Raw genomic sequence first — 21,996 nt, forward strand, 5'->3', positions numbered from 1 at the left:
TTTGAGAATCTTCCTCAAGAGGATGGTATTTAAAACCATGAGACTGGTATGACATGACCGGGAGTGAATATAAACAGGGAGGAGACCAAGGGCTGAGTCTATTCTTCCTGAGCCCCAGCGTTTCCTCAGCTGGGAGACATAAAAATCATGTTGCCCCTTCCTACTTCACAGACTTCTTGTCAGGACCATCTTCAAGGCTATCAAGCGCTTAAAGCAATGAATGAAAGGCGTGATCACACGGTGCTCTGTTTCAGCCTTGGGATGAGAAGGCATGAAGGGTGGGAACATGTAAGGGAGCAGGGCCCAGAAAAGTACCCAGAGTTTTTCTTCCTGTACTTTGAGAAGGTTGATATCTCTGGTGTTGAAGGAAGTCATGAGCCTTGGTAGTTAAACAATGAGAAAAGCTCCAGAATCTATGGACCGATGTTTAGACTTGGGGTTAAATAATGTTTAGACATTGAATTAACTTGGTCAGAGTATCTGTCTTGGAAGCAGTGAAGGAAGGAAGGAAAGAACAATGGAGGGAGAGAGGAAGGAAGGGAGGAGAAGAAGGAAGGGAGGAAGGGAGAGAGGGAAGGAGGAAAGGAAGGAGGGAGGAAAGGAGGGAGAGAGAGGAGGCAGAGAATAGAGGAGGGAGGGAGGGAGTAAAAGAAGGAGAGGGTAAGGACTTTCGCTTCTCCTGCTCCTTCACCAGGAAGTCACCACAGAAGGAGGAAGGGAAAAGTCTGGAAGCCAGGGGCAAAGAGGCAGGCCAGTTCCTAGTGGGGAATCAGATAGGAGGCCTTAGGTAGTCAAGGGGGTCGCACTAAACAGCCTTTTGGGGTCTGTTTTTTGAGACCTTTGTTTGCTGTTTACTGGAGATGTTCTCTCTTCACAGTCAGAGCTTCAGTCTTGGACCAGTGAGGGATGACGCCCAGCCTGTCTGTGGGGAGAGCAGTAAAGTCACCGGAACCACTGGCCTCAGCAGCCGGCCTGTGTGTGCGTGTTTTGTGGGGCTTTCCAGAAGCTTTCACACACGGTCCTTTGCTTGTAGTGAGGACTCACGGGAAACCCTTGTGAGCAGCTGTAATGCTGAGTGGCACTTAGCATGCAATCCCCGGGCACGGAGTCCAGTGTTTCTAAGCCTGGAGTCTCCTTTTAGCCCTAGATGGTATTGAAAGAAAAGATTCCCAAGTGATTTGGTCCAGCGCCCTAGGTGGGATTGGGGGTGGAACCTGACACTTTGCTCATCCTACCTTTTGGGAGTAAAAGCAGCCTCTGCTTCGCTTGTGTGTAACTTCAGAGCCACTTCTCAAATGCCCGAGGTTAATAAAATATTTATCATCAGCAGATGGTGGCCGGGGGCAAAACGGCCACGCTCACTTTCCTCAGAACCTTTTAGAGGTCATTATATGGAGGAGGGAGGGAAAGTGAAGCTCCGATTCAGTGCCCTCTTCCCCCGCCTCTGTCCTCCCGGGGCTTCTGGCTCAGACCCCAGGGCCTTTGCATGGAGCTCTCTTTACACAGGTCCCACAGTCCTTCACAGTTTCAGGAGCACAGAGGTTCCCAAGCTGCTTCTTTTGTTGTTTACTTTAGGCCTTTTTTTGCTCTGGTCTCTTCATCCTAAAGGTTCAAAATAGAGACACACATGTAGAGAACAAACGTATGGACACCAAGGGGGGAAAGCAGGGTGAGGGGGGGCAGTGATGGTGGTGGGATGAATAGGGAGATTGGGATTGACATATATACACCAATATGTATAAAATAGATAACTAGTAAGAACCTGCTGTATAAAATAAATAAAATAAAATTCAAAAAAAAAAGAAAAAAAACCCAACAAAGTGGATTGCTGCCTTGACTGGATGGTGGGGCAGGGCGAAAGGAATGGGGACCAGGGATCCCAGGAGCCAGGCTGGTCTGACAGGTCCTTCCCTCATTCACTTTCACCTTGACCGGTGTTTTGGTGAAATTATTAATGATTTATTTAGCAATGAACCCCACCGTGTCTGTGCCCCCAAAGGAACCTGACTTGTAACTCTTTTTTTTTTTTTAAATGGGAATTATTTATTTATTTATTTTTGGCTGTGTTGGGTCTTTGTTTCTGTGCGAGGGCTTTCTCTAGTTGCGGCGAGCGGGGGCCACTCTTCATCGCGGTGCGCGGGCCTCTCACTATGGCGGCCTCTCTTGTTGCGGAGCACAGGCTCCAGACGCGCAGGCGCAGTAATTGTGGCTCACGGGCCCAGTTGCTCCGCGGCATGTGGGATCTTCCCAGACCAGGGCTCGAATCCGTGTGCCTTGCACTGGCAGGCAGATTCTCAACCACTGCGCCACCAGGGAAACCCTGTAACTTGTAACTCTAACGGATGAGAAGAAGGTGGTGGGAGCGGGGTCCAGGTGAGGTAGGCAGCCAAGCGGAGTAGGGGCCGCACTGCAGAGGAGAGCAGCCTAGACCCCGAGCTTGAGAGCATCGCCCTGGGTGAGAGTCATTGCTCACCCAGGGGCAGAAGCCCTTGGTTCTCTTCCCTGTTTTATATCGTCCCCCGGGGGCGGGCGGATTAGCGACTAGGCAGAGTCTGAGGCTCACGGGACGGGACGTCAGGGGAGCACTGCTCCTAATTAGGGGGAGCTGGGGAGGCACTACCTGTCTGGAGACATCCACACAGGCCCGATGCTGACCTGCCTACAGGGATTGTAAGTTAAGGCTGAGAGGCGACTGTTTGACATTGGCTGGAGTCACACGTGTATGGGGGTGGTGGGGGGAGAAGAGAGAAAAAGAGAAGACAGAGAGCTTGATTGATTGATTGATTGGTTGTGAGAGGGTAGGAGCAACTGACCAGGGAGGCAGCTGTCTTCTCAAAGCATGCAAAGAAACTGTGGGTTATCAAGCACATAGGGACTAGCTGATTCTTGGTCAAATGCTGTCTATGACTGATTATTCAGGTGGGTACCGGCCAATGTCTAAACCTCCTGCTCTAGGGAAGTTTTACTGAGCTATGTCCGGGATTTCCTTTAGCACGTTGGGATCACAGCTCAGTTTGTTCCACTTAAGTATTGGATACTTTTTAATACTTTTAAAGCAGCTACTCTGTGCCTGCCCCCACCAGGTGATGTGGGATGTGAAAGAAATACTGGGTACAATCCCTGCCCTAGAGGAACATATCAACTTGACGAAGAGACAAGACTCATACAAATGAAACAAACTTAGGGAAAAATAAAAGACCGGTTTTGGAACGTAATCGAGTTTTAGGACCCAGGAGGGACGTGTGCTGTGGTGTCAGCAGCCAGTGGCTGCAGCTCCTGGTGAAAGCTGTGCCCCCAGGGTCTGGATGCCTTGAGGAGAAGCCCCAGGGGAATTTGCCACGGGAAACGCTTCACACACGTAGTCGTTATCTGAGCCGCTGCGTTTGTGGGTGTGTCCCCGTCACAGCACTTGGATTCAGTCTCATGACCGTGGCTGCTTGGAGACGCCCCATCGAGGACCTCGTGCTGGGGGGGACTGTCCGCTGGCTGCCTGTCTGGGGAGAAGTCAAACAACTCGTTAGGCTTGTCCCTGCCTGCAAAGTGGGATAGCGTCATCCATCCTTGTGACCTCAGATGGTTGTACAACAGGAGGGATGGAGCGTGGAGGCCCTTGGGTAGAGCACCGTGTGGTTTATCACTGGCTGCAAAATCTATTTAGGCAAAAAGAAGTTGGAGTTAATACTCTTCACGCTCTGACACTGAAGTGCTGTCTGCTCTTGGGAATTCCGCTTTGTCCCAGTGTTCTCTCTCTCGCTGGGCTCCCCTGCTCTCTCCAGTCTGCCTGCCACCCCTGCTCCTTAGGTCAGCCGTTCCCCTGTGGTCTTTCGTCACTCCCTGCTTGTTCCCAGACGCTTCCTCTGATCCCCTGGCTTCTGCAGTGATGGAGATGCACGAGCATTTCTCCCAAGTCTAGATCTCCCGCCCTGTCCTCACTCCTAAGCCCAGATCTTGATCGCTGTCTGCACATCCTGCAGGCGTGCAGGTCGGCCTTGGCTTCCTCCGAGCCGTCCCAGGTAAAGGCATCGCCCTCACACGGTCAGCACTGACTCCTCTCCTCCCACCTCTGTGCCGCCCGTCACTAGTCACCAGGGCGGCCACGTCTGAGAGCCTCTGATGCTGCTGGAACCCATCCTCTCGCAGCTATTCCCCCCTCTCGTTCTCGAGCCCACACCCTCATTCACTCTCACCCCAACCAGTATTTCGAAACGTTTAGAATTAAACATGTGCTTATTTAGCGATAGAACTCCACCTTTCCTATGCCCCAAAGAAATCTTCCTTGTAACTCTTAACAAATGAGGTTTAAACAGAGCGGCTTCTTTCTCTCTCTGCCCGGGCAGCCCTGCCCATCTCCTCCCCAACAGTGGCCCCGAGGCCCCCTGACACTAGGAACTCATAGAACATGGCAGGAAAGCCACACCTACCCTCTTGTGACAGTTGATTGTGACAGCCTCCTAAGCCATCTCTCTGTTCCTTCTTCGTCCAGGGTTGTTTCTGTAAAACCCAGACCTGACAAGGCTCAAAACCGCCTTGATAACTGGTCACCATTCACAGAACAAAGCCTGAACTCCAGTAGGTCCTCAGTCTGACCCCACATCACCTTTTCTTCCCTCCCTCTGGGCCTGTGTGGTTAGCCCTGCGTGAACACTTGGAACTCCCTAGCCCTGCAGGCACTTTAAGCCTCCATACGCTGCTGGTGCTGTTCCCTCTGCCAGGAACACCTTTCCCCTTGCTTCTCTTCCTGAGGAAAGGCTGTGTACTCCTCAGGTCTGGGTTAGATGTCGTCGCCTCCACGAAACCTTTCTCGAACTTCCTTCTCATCAAGCATAATGTGTCACTCCTTCCCTGTTCCTACAATTTTCTGTTTGCACTTAAAAAAAAAAATTACTTACCTCCTTGCATTATAGTCACACCAGCAGCAGGGACAATGTCCTCTTTATTTTTGAGTCCGCAGAGCACCCAGCCTGGCACCAGTATACACTTGTTGAGTAAACAAACAACTGAATGAATGAATGAATGAGTTTGACATGCTCGTTAAAGCCCATATGGACACCAAGGCATCATTTGCCTCCTCTTTCATTGGCTCGTCATTCTTAAGAGGAACGGGCCTCTCTGTACTTCAGCCTTTGCGGCGTCAGGCAGCTAAGGGAAAACAGGGCAGTTCTGAGAACACGGTGGCTGAGCTGCGCCTGGTTCCCTGTAAGTCGCTCCTTCTCCATAATTCTGGTCACTCTGCCCAGTCTCAGACCCTACACTTCTGAACCTCAGCTAGAGGGATTTGCAGAGCACTTTCCAGCATCCATTTAGGTAGCCGGCCTCCTGCCGGCCTTGGTTCCAAGATCCCATCCCCTCTTTTCCCCCGTTTTCACAGGTGGGCCGTGGTTGGCTCTCTCAAGCCTGACCTGTACCCCATCACTCAAGCGCTGGAGCCCTTCCCTTGATGGGAGGGTTCCTGTGCTGAGCCCCAATTTCGTGACCAGGACTTTGCTTTTCGTGGCAAGATCTCCTTAGTGCCAACTTCTGAGTATTTCATGTTTGTTTAAACCTTAACATTTCCCTTCAGTCCAGCTGTCAGTTACTCTCATCCCTGCTTCCCAGGTGCTGTCTGCTTATCTGGTGTCCACTGTCTGTCCTCATTTGCTGTTCACTCATGTCAAACCTGCAGATGTGTTTGCCACCCCTTGGCCGTGGGGCATCCTAGCTCTGCCTCAGACAAGGGCATCACTCACCATACAGGCGAAAAGCCAGAGAGCTTCTACCCTCTCCTGCTCCCGGATAATGTACTTTTCTTCAGTTGCACACTGTCATTCTGATCTTGATACCAATCCTGTCTCACCCGAGTTACCTCAGCTGCATCTTAATGAATCCCCCAGGTCCACTTTTCACCCCTCTTTAGCATTCTCCACGCTTTAGCCAGAAAGATCTTTCAACATGTAATACTGTTCATGTCACATCACAGTCCTGCTTAAAACCCTTCCTCATCTTACCTTGTTCTTAGGAATAAAGACCACATTTCTGAAGAATGTTAGAAAACACGGCCCTACAAAGCCAGGGGTATCTGGCCCCAACGGCCTCCTCAGCTTCTTTTTTCACTCACTAGCCAACATTCCCCTTCTTCTCATGCATACATCCTGCTTCCTCCCACCCCAGGGCCTTTGAACATGCCATTTCCTTTGTTTGGAACTCTGTTCTTGTCTTTCAGCTTAAAGCTCAAGCACCCCTTTTCCACAATGCCTACCTGTTGCTACCCTCGCTAGCTCTCACCAGCTCCCCGAACTCCTCCTTTATAGCACTTATCACAGTTTTTAATTATATGGTCACGTGATCATTCATTACTGTGTTTCCCTCTAGTGAGGTCCAAGGACAGGGACCATGTCCGTGCTGCTCACAATTTTATTGAGCCCTGTGATTAACATGGGGTCAGTGCCTCATACACATTATTAGATGACGGGGATAACACCAGCATGATCCTACCTGACCAGTCCCACAGAAGTTAACCAGGTCTGTGTATAAGCATGTCCTAGGAACGATGCTCTGCCACCCAGCTCCTCATAAGCCCGAGCACGGATACTGCCTCACAGAGGGTAAACCATGAAACAAATGTACAACATGGGGCTCCTGAAATCCTTACTCAACCTCCCATATTGTTTATTGAAAGTATTTGGATGTGCATATTTATTACTTAGTTTTCTTGTTGTAGGGAATTTGATAGATACTACATACCATTGCACTCTACATTTACTGCATTTCCTTGAGTTCAGAGCCAGTAAAAAGTTCATCTCTTCATGTGAATTGTCTCCTTCTTTTAATCACATGAGAATTCTACTCCCCATTGGATTTCTTTTTTTCTTTTCTTTTTTTTTTTTCTTAGCTGCTGGGGTACTCTGTGCTAAATTTCATGCTTAACAGAGTAAAATTACCTCTGCCCAGGTGTCCTGTTATATCTGTCCTCTGTTGTTTTTATTATTTATTTATTTATTTTTGGCTGCTTTGGGTCTTCATTGCTGTGCGTGGGCTTTCTCTAGTTGCGGCGAGCAGGGGCTACTCTTCATTGCGGTACATGGGCTTCTCATTGTGGTGGCTTCTCTTGTTGCGGAGCATGAACTCTAGGCGCATAGGCTTCAGTAGTTGTGGCTCTAGAGCACAGGCTGAGTAGTTGTGGCACACGGGCTTAGTTGCTCCGCGGCATGCGGGATCTTCCTGGACCAGGGCTCGAACCTGTGTCCCCTGCATTGGCAGGCGGATTCTTAACCACTACGCCACCAGGGAAGTCCCTCTGTTGTTTTTAAAGTGATTTCTTTGTTGTTCTATTGTGTTATGCTTAATTATTAAAGACAATTTAGATTCTTTTGTTAGGAATATATATATATATATTTATATGTTATATAATATACATTTTTATTTATATTATATATTAGCTACATATGATGTATATATCATATGTAATATATATTACAAAGCCCTTATATCCCCTTTTTTATCCTATAGTGGTAACAATCCATATTCTTCCTTTGGAGCCACGCTGGTGAGGGAAGATGAAAAGAATCTGTGGAGCATGCCTCGCGATGTGTCCCACACAGAGGCAGACGACGACAGGATCCTCTACAATTTGATCGTTGTTCGTAATCAACAGGCCAAAGATTCAGAGGTAAGCACCTTTTGAGATCTTGCTGTGTGCAGGTGATAATGTCCAGTGAAAAACAGCAATAATGGAGAAGACCAGCTTAGAATAGAGAAGAGAATGAAGGATGAGATGTGTGAAACATAGGGCAGGTCTTTTAGCAGCATCTAGTTGCTAATTTTAGCTGGTCTTGGTACACCTGTTTAATACACAGATGAGACTGATTTCTAATTGTTACTTTAATGATACAAGTTATAGCAGTACGGAAACAGCAAGGCAGTGCTTTTCAGATCGTGAAGATACTTTATGGTCTTAAATGGCTTAACCAGTCCATCTCTAATCTTTCCAGTTGTTTAGCAAGACACCATTAAAGATTCAGACTGAAGATTGGGAGGTACTTTGCATCATCACTACTTCTGAATTAATGGAGCCTGAATTGGGTTTTTTTTTCCGTTTGTATCTTCTTAAATTGTGCTTATGGATCAAACAGCGTATCTGCCATATGTGAGGTGATTTTTGTGATAAGGCTTGAAACCACTCTTAATGGACTTTTAATCAAAGTCATTGATATGGGAACACCAGAATATTGAAAAGGAGACAACTTCATAAATGAAGAGAAGACAGCAAAAGGGATGATGTTTTATTTTCTCCTTTATTCCAAAAGTAGTATTATAGTACTATACATAATACAGTATAATGTTATGTGTATCATTTTCCAAGTAATACAACCTAAGTTTTCTAACTTCTGTGTTCATCTGTTAGTTCTGAGTAGATGCCTATATTAGATATGACTTTATGTTTTCCTTTGTATCATGTAGTAATTAAGAAGAACAGAGACATTTAAAACCTCAGGCTTAGGCTATGAAGAAAAGCACCAGAGTGTGTATGTATGGGAGCAGGGTTATGGCAGGGGGTGTGCCTGTTCCTTATCTAGGTTTCTTTATTTCTGCTAATTAATTGTTAACTGTTTTTCCCCCCCCCGAAAACATGCTTTAGCAGGAGATGATAACTTTAGAAGAGTCATGTGTCCCGGTCCTTTAATTCTGGTGTGACTTGGGATGCCTTTGGGGGGTTGGAGGTGGGCTGAGAGGTGGGGAATGACAGTTGCCTCTGATTCTTGAGGCCTGGGGGAAGAGTAGGCTGGGGAGTCCCGCAGTGGCTTTGATGAGCATCCTTTCTTGGGTGTGGAGTGCTGGTAGGGACAACTTCTGCTAGATATCCATCACAGCGCTTAACTCAGAGGCATAGCACATTAGTGGCCATGCACTGCGCTACCCCTGGCTTCCCCTCTGCTATCCCCTCCTCCACTGGTAACATTTAAAGGACATCATAAATGCTGCTCAGGCCAGGAATAGCCATCCTGGCTGCCCTTCCTGAGCATATGGACAGGAATGCTTGCATGACCTTGTTTTCCCTTTAATGGGAAGCATTAATCCTTACCCTGCTGTACTGGGCTGACCAGTTAGGGTTTCTGCTGGTGAGAATGGAACTAGTTCTTCTCTTTTCTTCCTTTTCTTTCTCCACTCTCTGCAAAGCTGTGACAACAATAGGGAAGTGATATATATAGCACACCTTTCTCTGTCTCCCCAGGGCCTCATGCCAGATGTGAAAGGGGCTTGAAGGGTGTTTGCACTGAGCCTGGCAGCTCTCTCTGGAGGAGCTCCTGTCTCTCTGCCCTGTTGGTCTTTACTTTTGAAAAGGCAGTAGAGGAGGCAACGTGAGCTGCAAAGCGCTCTGAATAAGCGCAGCTTCCAAAGCGGCCACCGTGTCATTTCTGTGCTGCTCTTGGACCTGTGTGAAGGGCCTTCCAGAAGGCTTTTTCTTTTTTTCTTTCTTTTTCTTATTAGCTGAAATTCAATCCTGTATTATTCAGGTACAGAAGAAATAAATAAGAATAGAAGCAATGTCTTTTCTCCCATATTTTCCGCGGTATGTTGGAAAAAACCTCTTCTTGATTTGAATACAAGTACACCACTACTTTGTCATCTAGGCCACTTAATGTTGTGTAACATGTATATATACAGCACCTCACATTCATACTTAATGGAGTAGTGTACAATGAGTGAGTTCCAGATGTAGAAATGTTCTGTACGTAGTTTGACTGGTAAACTTCTCAGTGGCACGGATCATGTCTCTGTCTTACACTTTACCTATACTTTAAATGGCTACAGGTCCCATTTTTTTTTTTTTAATAATTCTTTATTTTTATTTATTTATTTTTGGCTGTGTTGGGTCTTCATTTCTGTGCGAGGGCTTTCTTTAGTTGCGGCGAGCGAGGGCCACTCTTCATCGCAATGCGCAGGCCTCTCACTATCGCGGCCTCTCTTGTTGCGGAGCACAGGCTCCAGACACGCAGGCTCAGTAGTTGTGGCTCACGGGCCCAGTTGCTCCGCGGCATGTGGGATCCTCCCAGACCAGGGCTCGAACCCGTGTCCCCTGCATTGGCAGGCAGATTCTCAACCACTGCGCCACCAGGGAAGCCCTACAGGTCCCATTTTTGGGAACTTTTTATAACAGTGATTCTCAAACTTGAGTGTATGTAAGAATTACTTTGAAAATAAGTTTCCTGGACCCCATCCCCAGAGATTTTTTTTTTGAATTTTATTTTATTTTTTTATACAGCAGGTTCTTATTAGTTATCTATTTTATACGTATTAGTGTATATATGTCAATCCCAATCTCCCAATTCATCCCACCTCCCCCGCCCCGAAGGCTTTTGCTTCTCCTTGCCTAAGAAATGAAGTCAAGTTTAACTCTAGAGGAACTCTGCAACCAGGACAGGCCGTCAGGTCAATAACATGAAGATGTGATGATGATGATTTTACATGAAATGATGTGAAATGTCTCTGTTCATGGTGCTTCCTTTTTTTTTCAGGTGTAAAAAAAATACATAGACATACACAAGATATATATAAAATATATATTTTAAGGTGTGTATGTATACATACATACATAATATATGTACATGGTTAAAAAATGTTTCTTATATTTTCTTCCAAAAATTTGAAATGCATATAAAAGCATATATTAATATATTAATATATCTATTCATTTTCCCACAGATTGGATCATACATTACGTATCATTCTGCACCCTTTTTTTCCACTTAATAATATATTTTGGACATATTTTCACTTCAACATGTGTAGATTTACCTTAGTGGTTTTGGGGGCTCTCTTGTATTCTCTTGCATGAATTCACTATCATTTATTCAGCCAGTCCCTATTAATATTTAGGTTGATTCAGGTTTTTTGCTATTAGGAGCAGAAGCAGTGCTACAGTGGGTATCCACATATACTTGTATGCCCTGCCATCATTTTTTCAGGAGTAGAATTGCTGGATCAAAGAGTATGTGTGTATTTAAAATGTTGGAATTGTCACAGTGCTTCCTTCTTGGGGGAACCTAGGAAAAACACTTCACGGCGCAAAACTGACTAGCGTTGGGAATTCATACAGTGTTTAAGAGGAGCAGCTGCTGAGCTCCAGATAGCTGTTCGCCATGCTGAGGATGGAATTGCCAGAACTTTGGATTTTTAAGAGAAGCTAAAAATCCAAACTTACATATAAAATGTCCAGATTTTTAAATGATAGTTCACATTAAAAAAATGTGTCAGCTAAACAAAATAACATTTATGGGCTACTGATATATAAGGAACATTTACAGTAAGGACCACTACTACTTAATATTATTGTTATTTTGTTCAGTATGATTGAAAAATGAGCTCACCATTGATTTAGAAGGTAGAAGTGGGAAGCTGGGTTTGTTTTAAGTTTGAACATTCATATTGCTTATTTTCTTTTTCATGCAGGGTAAAATTGGTACAAATTTTAATAAAACGGAGGATTTTAGTTTTGAGGGAAAAACAAATTCCACCTACTAAGGAACAAGAAACCCTAGATATTTTTGCATGATACAATTTAGAAGCTCAAGCAAGGCGTTAAGGAAAACTGAACATTATGTTTTTCCTTGAGTAGCAATAGCGTGAAAGACCCAGGAATGTCCATATTTGGAATTCTCTGAAAAATGAAGAGTAATTTCAAAACAGTCTACACTACACCGCCTACATTCCCTTTCTGAATCTGGAGCTGGTGGAGGAAGGCTGCAAATATAGTTAAAGTTACATTCGCTGTGTTGCCCCAAATTGGAAAAAAAATCAGAAAAGAAGATATATAGGAGAGCAAATAATGAAGCAAAGGCATGAACTTAAAATTACTTGCAGTGTCAGAAAATAAAACAGTAACATTATTTAATTCTTTTATAATCCACTTTCATTTACACAAGCCTTCAGAAGCTTGAAGACTGTCAGCAGAATAACTGGTGCATTTACAGATCTCCAAGTAGTGGGAAAATTTTGCTCTTGTCTTTGACTTAGTAAAATACTTTATGTTTAACTAGGAAATAGTAAACAACATCAAAATCATGTCACTAAATCATTATCCTTATGTTCATTTTCATTAACCTAGTTGTACTTCATATAACACTCTGTTCTAGGGAGCTTAATAATGGTTAATGAAATATCACTGTACCTTATTTACTTATTTTGTATAAATAATTCTAATCACACTGAACGATCTTGTCCTCCAAGATAATAATGAAAGCGGTGCCAAGCACTGTTCAACCACTTGACATAGATTAATTAAGTCCTCTACACAACAACTGTGAGGTGGGTGCCGTTATTATTTCTATTTGAAGCAACTTGTCCAAGGCCACACAGTTGAAGGTATGGAGTCAGGATTTGAATCTGGACTTTATGAATCCAGAGACAAAATATATAATGAGCACCACGATTGAAGTTGTTAGAGGGAGCTAGATATTGTCTGTGATTCCATGTAGATTTCAAAATGCATGAACAGAATCTGTCCAAAGCCTATTTCTGTGACTTTTTGAAACCAATGATATGAAAGGGACCCTCACATCAGTGGGATGAGAACTCGGTTTGGTTTGGGGATCGTGATTGCAGTTCAGGAAGCGGTCCCAGTCGTAATACACTTTTCCCAAATTATGCATTTACACAGTGAGTACAGCTGGTTAAGACTGCAACCCATGGTTTCAGTTTTATTAGCGTCAAGATATTTCATCCTGTTTCTTTCCATCCCTTCGTCTCTTTGTTTAGTGTTCTCTGACGTGTTATTTGGTGCCTCTTCTGAAGGTTCAGTAATAGTTCTTTTAGGAGTTCGTGCATGGCTTCAAGATTTTTACTCTGTTAAAGAAGGCTTTTACATTTTTGGTTAAGAATGTAAGTACTGGGCTTCCCTGGTGGCACAGTGGTTAAGAATCCGCCTGCCAATGCAGGGGACACGGGTTCGAGCCCTGGTCCGGGGAGATCCCACTTGCCGCGGAGCAAGTAAGCCAGTGAGCCACAACTACTGAGCCTGTGCTCTAGAGCCCGCGTGCCTAGAGCCCGTGCTCCGCAATAAGAGAAGCCACAGCGATGAGAAGCCCGCGCACCGCAACGAAGAGTAGCCCCCGCTCGCTGCAACTAGAGAAAGCCCGCCCGCAGAAGTGAAGACCCAACGCAGCCAAAAATAAAAAATAAATAAAATTAAGAATGTAAGTGCTGAAAATCAAATCGTTTTCATAAACACTTTTAAGGACTATGCTGGTTCAAAATAGATGATGTTTGTTTGACATAATCGGTGATAGAAATTCTAGGCTTATTTTTAAAGCTATTAAGTAATTGCATGCTCGGAAATGTACGTCGTTCTGATGATGAGTGCCTGTCACTGAGCAAAGCAGTGTTTATACACTGGCAGGAACCATGTGAACACCAGATGCTTGTGTGGCTCAAGCCATCCTGTGAAAACCTGAAAACCTCCCTCTGCTGAACCCCTGGGAACAGCTACATGTTATTATTTTTTAAAACTATAGAGGCAAAAACATAAAATGTTCCTGGTTTACAATTTGTTTGCTCTTCCTGTGTGTCAGGACTCCCTGCTGGCGTAGTGTTGCCAGGCATTGTAAACAATTCCTATAAAATGTTTAAGGTAGCAACAGAAGTTCCCAGGGGTTTGTTTGCAATGTTTGGATTATAGGCTTAGCCTGTCATATCCCTGGTACTAAAAGAAAGGGTAAAACAGAGTTAACTGGAATGTTTGGTTGGAGGATGTGAGGCGGTGGGAGAGAGGGTTGGATTGATTGGGTACCAGCACATCGCTCTGAAGCGCTTGGAGGTGGGATATTCCGGTTGGGCTCTGCACGACTCCGTCTTAGCAAGTCTCCACTCCCTGGACGAGGCTCGCTCTGGTCAGGCCATCTGACTTCTCTATAAGTGGGTGAACACTGGCTATGGTTGGCGATAGAACTGCAAGTTTTACGCCAAGCGTGAAGGAGAAAAATAACAGTGGAGAATTGAAGCAATTCTCTAGATCATTCTGGGCTTCTCAAAAGGCCTTTTTGTTTGGGGTCCAGATGATCCGGACTGTTGAATGCAACCGTTCTTTATTTGACTTTGCTAGTGGCTGTTTGGGTTAGAGGGGGAGGGAATAAAAACACTCATTAGGATCTGAGAGTCAAGCCTTCTTACTCTCTGTGTTCTAGGTAATAATATTTATGGAGGATTATGTTGGGTGCTGAGCAGTAGCATGCTGCTTAATGCGTGTGTTCCAGGCAAGAACCGAAGCCTCACAGTACCCCTGTGAAAGAGGGATTTTGACACATAAGATCAGAGGCGTTTGGTCATCTGTCCAAGGTGTTGGAGTCAGGGAATTGGGATCGTAGTTCAGTCTGTATGACCTGGAAGCCTGTATGATGGGAAACGCTGCCCCCGTCTCTCTACTGAGCTTAGAAAGAGTCTCAGTGGAATCTTTTTGATCAAAGACAAAGTTATCAAATGGGTGTTAACTTCCTGCCGAGCAGCCGCTCTGGTGTGTGTATTTGTCAACCATTACTCACCCTTCACCAACTGAGTCACCGAGTGGACGACTTTAGTATTTATTTAGTATCAACCTGTATTGGGCAGTGCATGTAACATCCTCTAGGTGACGCTGCTTGGGAATTTGTAACGCCTTGGGCACCATTCTGGGTACAAAAATCTATTGGACTCCACCGGAAGACATTGTTTGTCTGTCTGTGAGGTTCTTTTCTATTCTTTGCCCGCCCCCAACTTTAAAAAAATATCTAAGCATTTTGGATATTAACATTAAGGTAATCCATGTTTCTTACCGAGTAGGGAGCACATCAAAGCTCTGTGTAAGCCAACAAAGTTGAGACAACAAATATTAGAAAACGATGCAGGCAAGGGGAAAATCATTAGATATTCAGTAGCATGTGAGGTGCTGAAAAACATGCCTTTTGGAATTAGACAGTTGGGGATGAGAGTCATACCTCTGCCGTGTCCTAAGATGACACTGAATAGTTATTTAAACTCGGGGAGATCATACTATTTATTGTCCAGTTTGGGACACAGTCACAAGGTCTTAACTAAGAAGAAAGGGGGGTGCTAATATTGAGTATGCCAGGCCAAAGATGTAAATTGGGGCTGCCCTAGACAAGCTGGGATATATGATCACCTTTTTAAAAAATTGTGGTAAAATATAAATAACATAAAATTTGGCATTTTAACCATGTTTTAGTGTCAGTTCAGTGGCATTAAGTACATTCACATTGTTGGGCAGCCATCACCACCATCCATCTCCAGGACTTTTCATCTTCCCAAACTAAAACTCCATACCCATTAAACGACAACTCCCTATAACCCCTTCCCCCAGTCCCTGGAAACCACCTTTCTACTTTCTGTCTGTGAATTAGACTACTTTAGGTACCTCATATTAATGGAATCATACAATATTTGTCTTTTTTGTGACTGGCTCACTTCACTTAGCAAAATGTCCTCAAGGTTCATCCATGTTGTAGCATGTGTTAGAATTTCCTTCCTTTTTAAAGCTGAATAATATTCTATTGTATGTATAAACCACATTTTGTTTATTCATTCTTCTGTCACCAGGCACTTGGGTTGCTTCCAACTTTTGGCCAATGTGAGCAACGCTGCTATGAACGTGGGTGTACAAATATTTGTTTGAGTCCCTGATTTAAATTCTTTTGGGTATATACCCAGAAGTGGCATTGCTGGATCATATGGTAATTCTATGTTTAATTTTTTGAGGAACCGCCATACTGTCTTCCACAATGTCTGCACCATTTTACATTCCCAACAGCAAGGCATGAGAGTTCTAATTTATCCACATCCTCACCAATACTTGTTATTAAGATCACCTTTCTTAACCTCTAAACTGATCAATAAAACAGCTGATGACTTCATATTGATCAGTTTTCACATCCACATAGAGTAGAGACCGTTGAAACTGTGGGCCAGTCACCGCCACTGAATATCAGCGTTAGGGATGTAAACCCGGAAGAGGCTGGTATCTTGACAGAGCCTCTCTCTGAGCTGCCTGTCCGTGGAAGGGAAATAGACAGGTCAGAAAACTGGGGGAGCTCTTTGTACCTGAATTCTATTCTGTTTTTTTCCAAGCATCCATATACTAAAATGCAATGGCCAGGCCCTGGTTCTTTTACTGCCCTTTAGATTCTGTCCTCATTGGCCCCCTTCCCCTGGAGCCCCAGAAAGATAGTAGATAATACACCTTGGGAGTACTGACAGGTCAGTGACAGAGAGGGTGGACAACACATTGGGGACCTCCAGGAAGATGCAGTGCCTGTAGGAGAAGGGCAGGGAGCTGGCCATCTCTTTCCATTGCTAGAACTTCACTGTTGCAGTAACAGGTTGCTGCACCTCTGGGTTTTCTGAGTTATTGTGCTTGTGATGGTGAATTTCCAGAAGGCAGACCACATGTTTATTGGCACGCATATGCAGTGCCAATAATTCACTGATAAAGAATTCTGTCTCTCCATTAGTTTTTTTTACAACTTGCATAAACCAGTTGGGCCTGAGAAGAAACAGAAACCATAAAGCTGCCTCAAGAGTTGTATTTTTTTTAACTTATAGTTGACTAGTTGTAAATTTGAAACACAGGGATTAATACCAAGTTAAGCCTCCAGTGACCTACCTCAGTGATGGCTTTGGCTTTTTCTAGAACAAGTGAGATCAGCAGAAATGCCTGCCTGTCATAGAGTCAGGGTGCCTCCTCCATGCATTGCCTGGATTTCCACAGCAGTCTTTCGATGTAGATGAGTTATTTATTAAAAAGAGAGTGAGAGAGAGACCCGAAGAGGTTTCGTCTTCTTGATAGTGTCCAGAAATGGGCTTCTGACTCAGGGTTCGATGCCTTCCCTTTGGGGTGGAGAAGGAAAGCTAGAAGGATCTGAGGATTTAGAGCAGATAGCTGAATGCTTTTCTTTGTCCTTTATTTTAAATGTGAGCAGGAATAATCATGTGGTGAAAGAAGCTTATAGGCCTAGAACTCTATAGAAAAAAAAAAAAAGGCACTTTCCAACTTATTTCCCTCTTTAGAAAACACCAATGTGTGATTGATTTTTCAAATGTATCTGTGCTATTTTATATATAGGATTTGTTTCAACAAAAGTTCAAATTCTGCCTGATGTGTCTATTTATTGGTTAATTTTATTAAAAACAATGTGTCTAGTGTTCAGTTAGGCAGGCTTGGTTTGAAATGAGTGTTTTCAGTTCTCTGTATCCCTGAGAGTCTAATATTTTTTAGTCTTGATGTTAATTTAGGGTCAACAATGTAGAAAACTCTTTTCTGTCCTTCCTACATCCCCTGCCTCTCAACTCAATAGGAGGACGAACTGATTTCTATTGCCATTAAGTTAGAATTTCTGGTTTCATCAAAGTAAGGACCCACTTTGAGTTTCACAACTATTCTTAGGTCAACACAATGGGCATGTTCATGAGGGAGCCTGGTTGGTTGTTCATGTAAAGCTCACAGGCTTGTGATACTATGGGTTTGTCACTTCTGCCCCAGATCTAGTAATCGGCTTTACAGGTCTCTGAACTTGATTTTCTCAGGGCACATAGAGCTACTTGAACTTAGGGAGTGTATTAGAGAAACAGATCCAACAGGCTGGGCTGTGTGTGTGTATCTATCTCTATAGCTCTTTATCTGTATACTTATACCTATACCTGTCTCTCTCTATTTATCTTATCTATCTCTATCGTTCTGTCATCCCTATCTATCTATCATCTGTCTATTTACATTTTTTTAAAGGAATTGGCTCACACAATTGTGGAGGCTTGGTGAATCCAGAATCTGATGGGGGAGGCCAGCAGGCTGGAGACTTAGGGAATAGTTGCAATTCAAGTTCAAAGGCAGAATTCCTTCCTGCAGAGAGGAGGTCAATCTTTGTTTTATTAGAGCCTTCTAGTGATTAGGTAGGGCCCACCCACATTATAGAGAGTAATCTGCTTTACTTGGAGTATACTAATTTAAATATTAATCTCATGCACACAACACCTTCACAGAAACATCCAGAATAATGACTGACCAAATATCTGGGCACTGTGGCCCAGCCAAGTTGGAACATAAAATGAACCATCATAGTGGATTTTACTAATGCTAATCAAATTCGCAAGAGACTGCCGTATAAACGCAAATGCACATAACCATTTGATGGGCCATAAACTTGACTGGTCCGTCCAGCCTCTCCCCTATAATGAAATATGTAAAGGAAACTAGTGACCACACTAGAAGGTGACTGGGAAAGAGGGATCAGAGATCGATGGCAACTGCCATCTATGGAACACTGATACCTGTGTACCTGATGCTGCTCTAAGTATGTTACATATACAGTGTTAACTGCTGTTGGCCTCCAGATGTGATAACCTGGTGCTTTCATCTCCAGTATAAAGCTACTCCTGTGATTTGGTTAGGACACCCTGCCCCTTGATGGTGGTACATAGAGGTTTCTGAACATCGCCCCCAGGTGAACTGTAGCTTCAGGAACTGGACACAGGCAGGGATTCGGGAGGGCAGGCAGCAGAATACGGAATCAAGGGAAATCCAGAACCGTGTAATATTAGACGAATCTGTGACTGAGACCAAGGGAGATATTTCGAATAAAGGCTCAAATTGAAGGGGCTAGGCAGTTACCCAAACAGAGCCAGCAGATTAGCAGTGGAAGATAGGGATCTCTAGACATCGCAGTCCGAGTGAAATAATCTGTGTAGATTATTGCAGTAGAATTTAATGCATTGCCAAGGCTCGGCAAGTCCTACTATCCCATTTTCTCCCGTGGAACCTCTTGACTATTTCCCCAGTCCAGTAATGACGTCATCTCTGTTGCCCATGGACAGTTACACCTCTCCAGTTGAAGGCACATTCATTTTCTTGATTTATTATTTAATATGTAAAGCTGGACTGAAGGCATAGAAACTGATGAGGCTATTGAGCTTTGAGGAATCTCTGCCCAGACTGCGGCAGCATTCAGTAGAGTTCTACATTTTCCTCTTGGCTGAGACACAAGAGAGCCCAGGGGAAGTGGTGGCCTCAGAGTGGTATCCCTTGTGATCAAAATAGCTCCTTTGCTTCCTCAACAGTTGTTTTGGCCCCATTCACTGGTTTGAAATTCTTTTAAGGTGGAGCAGCCTAAATACATATTTAAAATATTTATTTATTTATTTGGCTGCGCCGGGTGTTAGTTGCGGCGTGTGGCCTCTAGTTCCCTGATCAGGGATCAAACCCGGGCTCCCTGCATTGGGAGCGCGGAGTCTTAGCCACTGGACCACCAGGGAAGTCCCTGGAGTAGCCTAAATATTGAATCTAAGTTACATCAACTCATCCGGCAGTTCCGGTGTTTGCACTCCATCCTATGGATATTCTCACACAGTTAAACAAAGATATGCATTCTCTGCAGTAGTGTTTTGAAAAGTCAAAATCTGGAAATAAAAATATTTGATGAAGGTACTGGTTAAAAAAATAACAGGGTAGGATTTATAGATACTGACTTGGAAAGATAGTTATGATCTATTGCTAAGTGGGCCTGTATAATATTATCCCATTTGTGTAGAAAGAGATTCCATTTGTGTAAAAGCATATGTATGCTAATATATAGCAATAAAATTTCTTCATAGGAAGGTTACCTATGAACTTTTTTTAGCCTTGGTGACCACTGGGGAGTAGAAGTGGATGGAGAAAGGGATGCTTTTACTTTCTTTTAACTTTGTGGTCTTCTGTACTGTTTGAAAGCAATTTTAGACTATAGGTGTGTGTTGCTTCTGTATACATATACTTCGTATAAAATAATCATTTCACAGCACACTTTGTGGTGGCTATTTCCTTAGGTCTTTCTAATCTGTCTTGTTTTAGTGTGGGTATGTTGGAGAAAGGGGAAGGGGTGGGAAGAAGGAGGGAGGGAGGAAGAGAGAGAGAAAAAGAGAGAAAATGAGAGTTAGTTTCGGAGGACTGGAGCACACTTTGAGGAATCCTGCCAGAATGGACTGAATGGTAGAATGTGCGTGAAGCAGTCAGCTGGTATTTATCTTTTTAACATTATAAGATTCATCTAATAAATCAGGCTCTTTCTCTGAAGCTCGCCTCCCCTCCAGCTGCCTGTGAATTCACATGGTAATTAACAGAGACGTATTTGTACAATTCTTCCCCACCCGCCCCGCCACCCTGCCCCCGCCTCTTCCTTTGATTGGTCTTGTTCATCTTAGAATAACTGAAAATGGCTCTTAATTGCACAGAGCCCGCGAGAGCCCTGGATACTGGCGCGCTGGGTCTCCACGGTGTGAATGTGCTCAGCTGGGGAATCTCTGAAGCCTTACGAGGAGTCCTCCATAAGTACAGCTTTTTGGTTTTGAGTGGATGCCGAGGGGGAATGGCAGCACCTGCCCGGTTCTGATGGGGGCCCAGATCTGTGGCTTTTCAGTCCTAAAATCGCCGAAGTGTTCTGGAAGGAGACCGTATTTTTCTTGATATGAAACCACCCTTCCATTTAGGTACCCAGTCCCTGGGTACCTGTTGTCACATAATCATTACACCATGCTGTATACCGCCCTGGAGGGAGCTGTGCCCTTTGATGGTTTTGCAGTAGGAGAGGCAGGTCAGGTGGCTTATGAATACAAACTGAGTCTACCCTCTTGAAATAATTGTCCTGTTTAACTAGAAGTGAGGTGAGGTAAAGTCACATCCAAGCTTGTTTACCACGTTGCTGTTGTCATTGTTATTATTATGTAATTTGGAGCCCGGACCTAGCGATTATCATACTAAGTGAAGTAAGTCAGACAGAGAAAGACAAGTTATCATATGATATCACTCATATGTGGAATCTAATTTTAAAAAAGATACAAATGACCTTATTTATAAAACAGAAGCAGGCTTATGGATATCGGAAACAAACTTACGGGTACCAAAGGGGAAATGCGGGGTGGGGGGAATAAATCAGGAGCTTGGGAGGAACACGCACACACTGCTATATATAAGATAGATGACTGACGGGGACCTACTGTATAGCACAGGGAACTCTACCCAATATTCTGTGATAACCTATATGAGAAAGGAATCTAAAAAAGAATGAATATATGTATATGTATAACTGAATCACTTCGCTGTACACCTGAAACTAACACAACATTGTAAATCAATTATACTCCAATAAAATTAAAATATTTAAAAAAATAAAGTAAGCGTAGACAGAGCTTAAAAACATAAACAACTTGGAGCCAGGTTCGGTGGACCTGAGCCACAGTTCACCTCATTCCTTCTACATGGATGCAGTTTGTGGTAGGAGACCACACACAGGCGGGCAGGGTGTGTTTGGACCCCATGTTGTCAGTCCTGGCTGTGGCTCCAAGAACCGGAAGATCTACGTGCTTCTGCTGCTTCCCCAGGTCCAGATGCTGGGCAGTCAGCAGGGAGGGGCGAGCAGGAGGAAGTCCTCATAGATACTTTTTGTTTTATTGTGCAGCCGAATGTACTTGTCTCTTGGCACTGAATTTTATTCTTACTTTTTTTTGCCAGCCTTGGCAAGTTTACCAGGAAGTTTTGAAACCAGGTACAAGGGGTGGAGATAAACCCCCCCTGCTGTTGAGTTTGTTGTTAAACACAGGACATGCTCGGGGACGTGAGCTTTTACCCGTTGGTCCCTGTCTCTTTGCCAGCACAAAAGGACTCCGAGGAAAGCTATGAGTGGGAATGGCAGCAGCTTGTAAGAAGAGAGACCTTCTGACCAAGGACTGGTCAGGATGCCTGCTCTTCCAGCCCAGTCTTGACAATCGGCGAAAATACGTTTCAAAATGCCCTCTGTCCTCTTGTACTGCGTAGACTGTCATCTGTCTAAAGTCAGAGAGGTTTCCGTTTTTTTTCTACTGGGAAATGACTGTAGGCCATGCTTTTAAGCCATCACCCATTTGCTTCTCTAGGCAGACGTCTGGAGGGAAGGGGTAATGTGTCAGGATGCGGTGGACCGTCTGGGGTAGGACTGAGCTACCCAAGGATGTATTGTCACCCGCAAGATGGGC

General features: G+C 44.3%; 1 protein-coding gene across 2 annotated transcripts in view; it reads left to right on the plus strand.

Annotated features, from left to right (window-relative positions):
* MREG (melanoregulin) overlaps nt 1–21,996 on the plus strand; it is a 104,882-nt gene that overhangs the window by 54,475 nt on the left and 28,411 nt on the right. For both annotated transcript variants that reach the window (XM_068544514.1, XM_068544513.1), the window contains exon 2: nt 7,486–7,645. In XM_068544514.1, the coding sequence (XP_068400615.1) occupies nt 7,553–7,645 (93 nt within the window). In that variant the 5' untranslated portion in view covers nt 7,486–7,552. The remainder of the gene's footprint in view (nt 1–7,485; nt 7,646–21,996) is intronic.

The sequence above is a fragment of the Eschrichtius robustus genome, chromosome 5, assembly GCF_028021215.1.
Source record: "Eschrichtius robustus isolate mEscRob2 chromosome 5, mEscRob2.pri, whole genome shotgun sequence".
NCBI lineage: Eukaryota > Metazoa > Chordata > Mammalia > Artiodactyla > Eschrichtiidae > Eschrichtius > Eschrichtius robustus.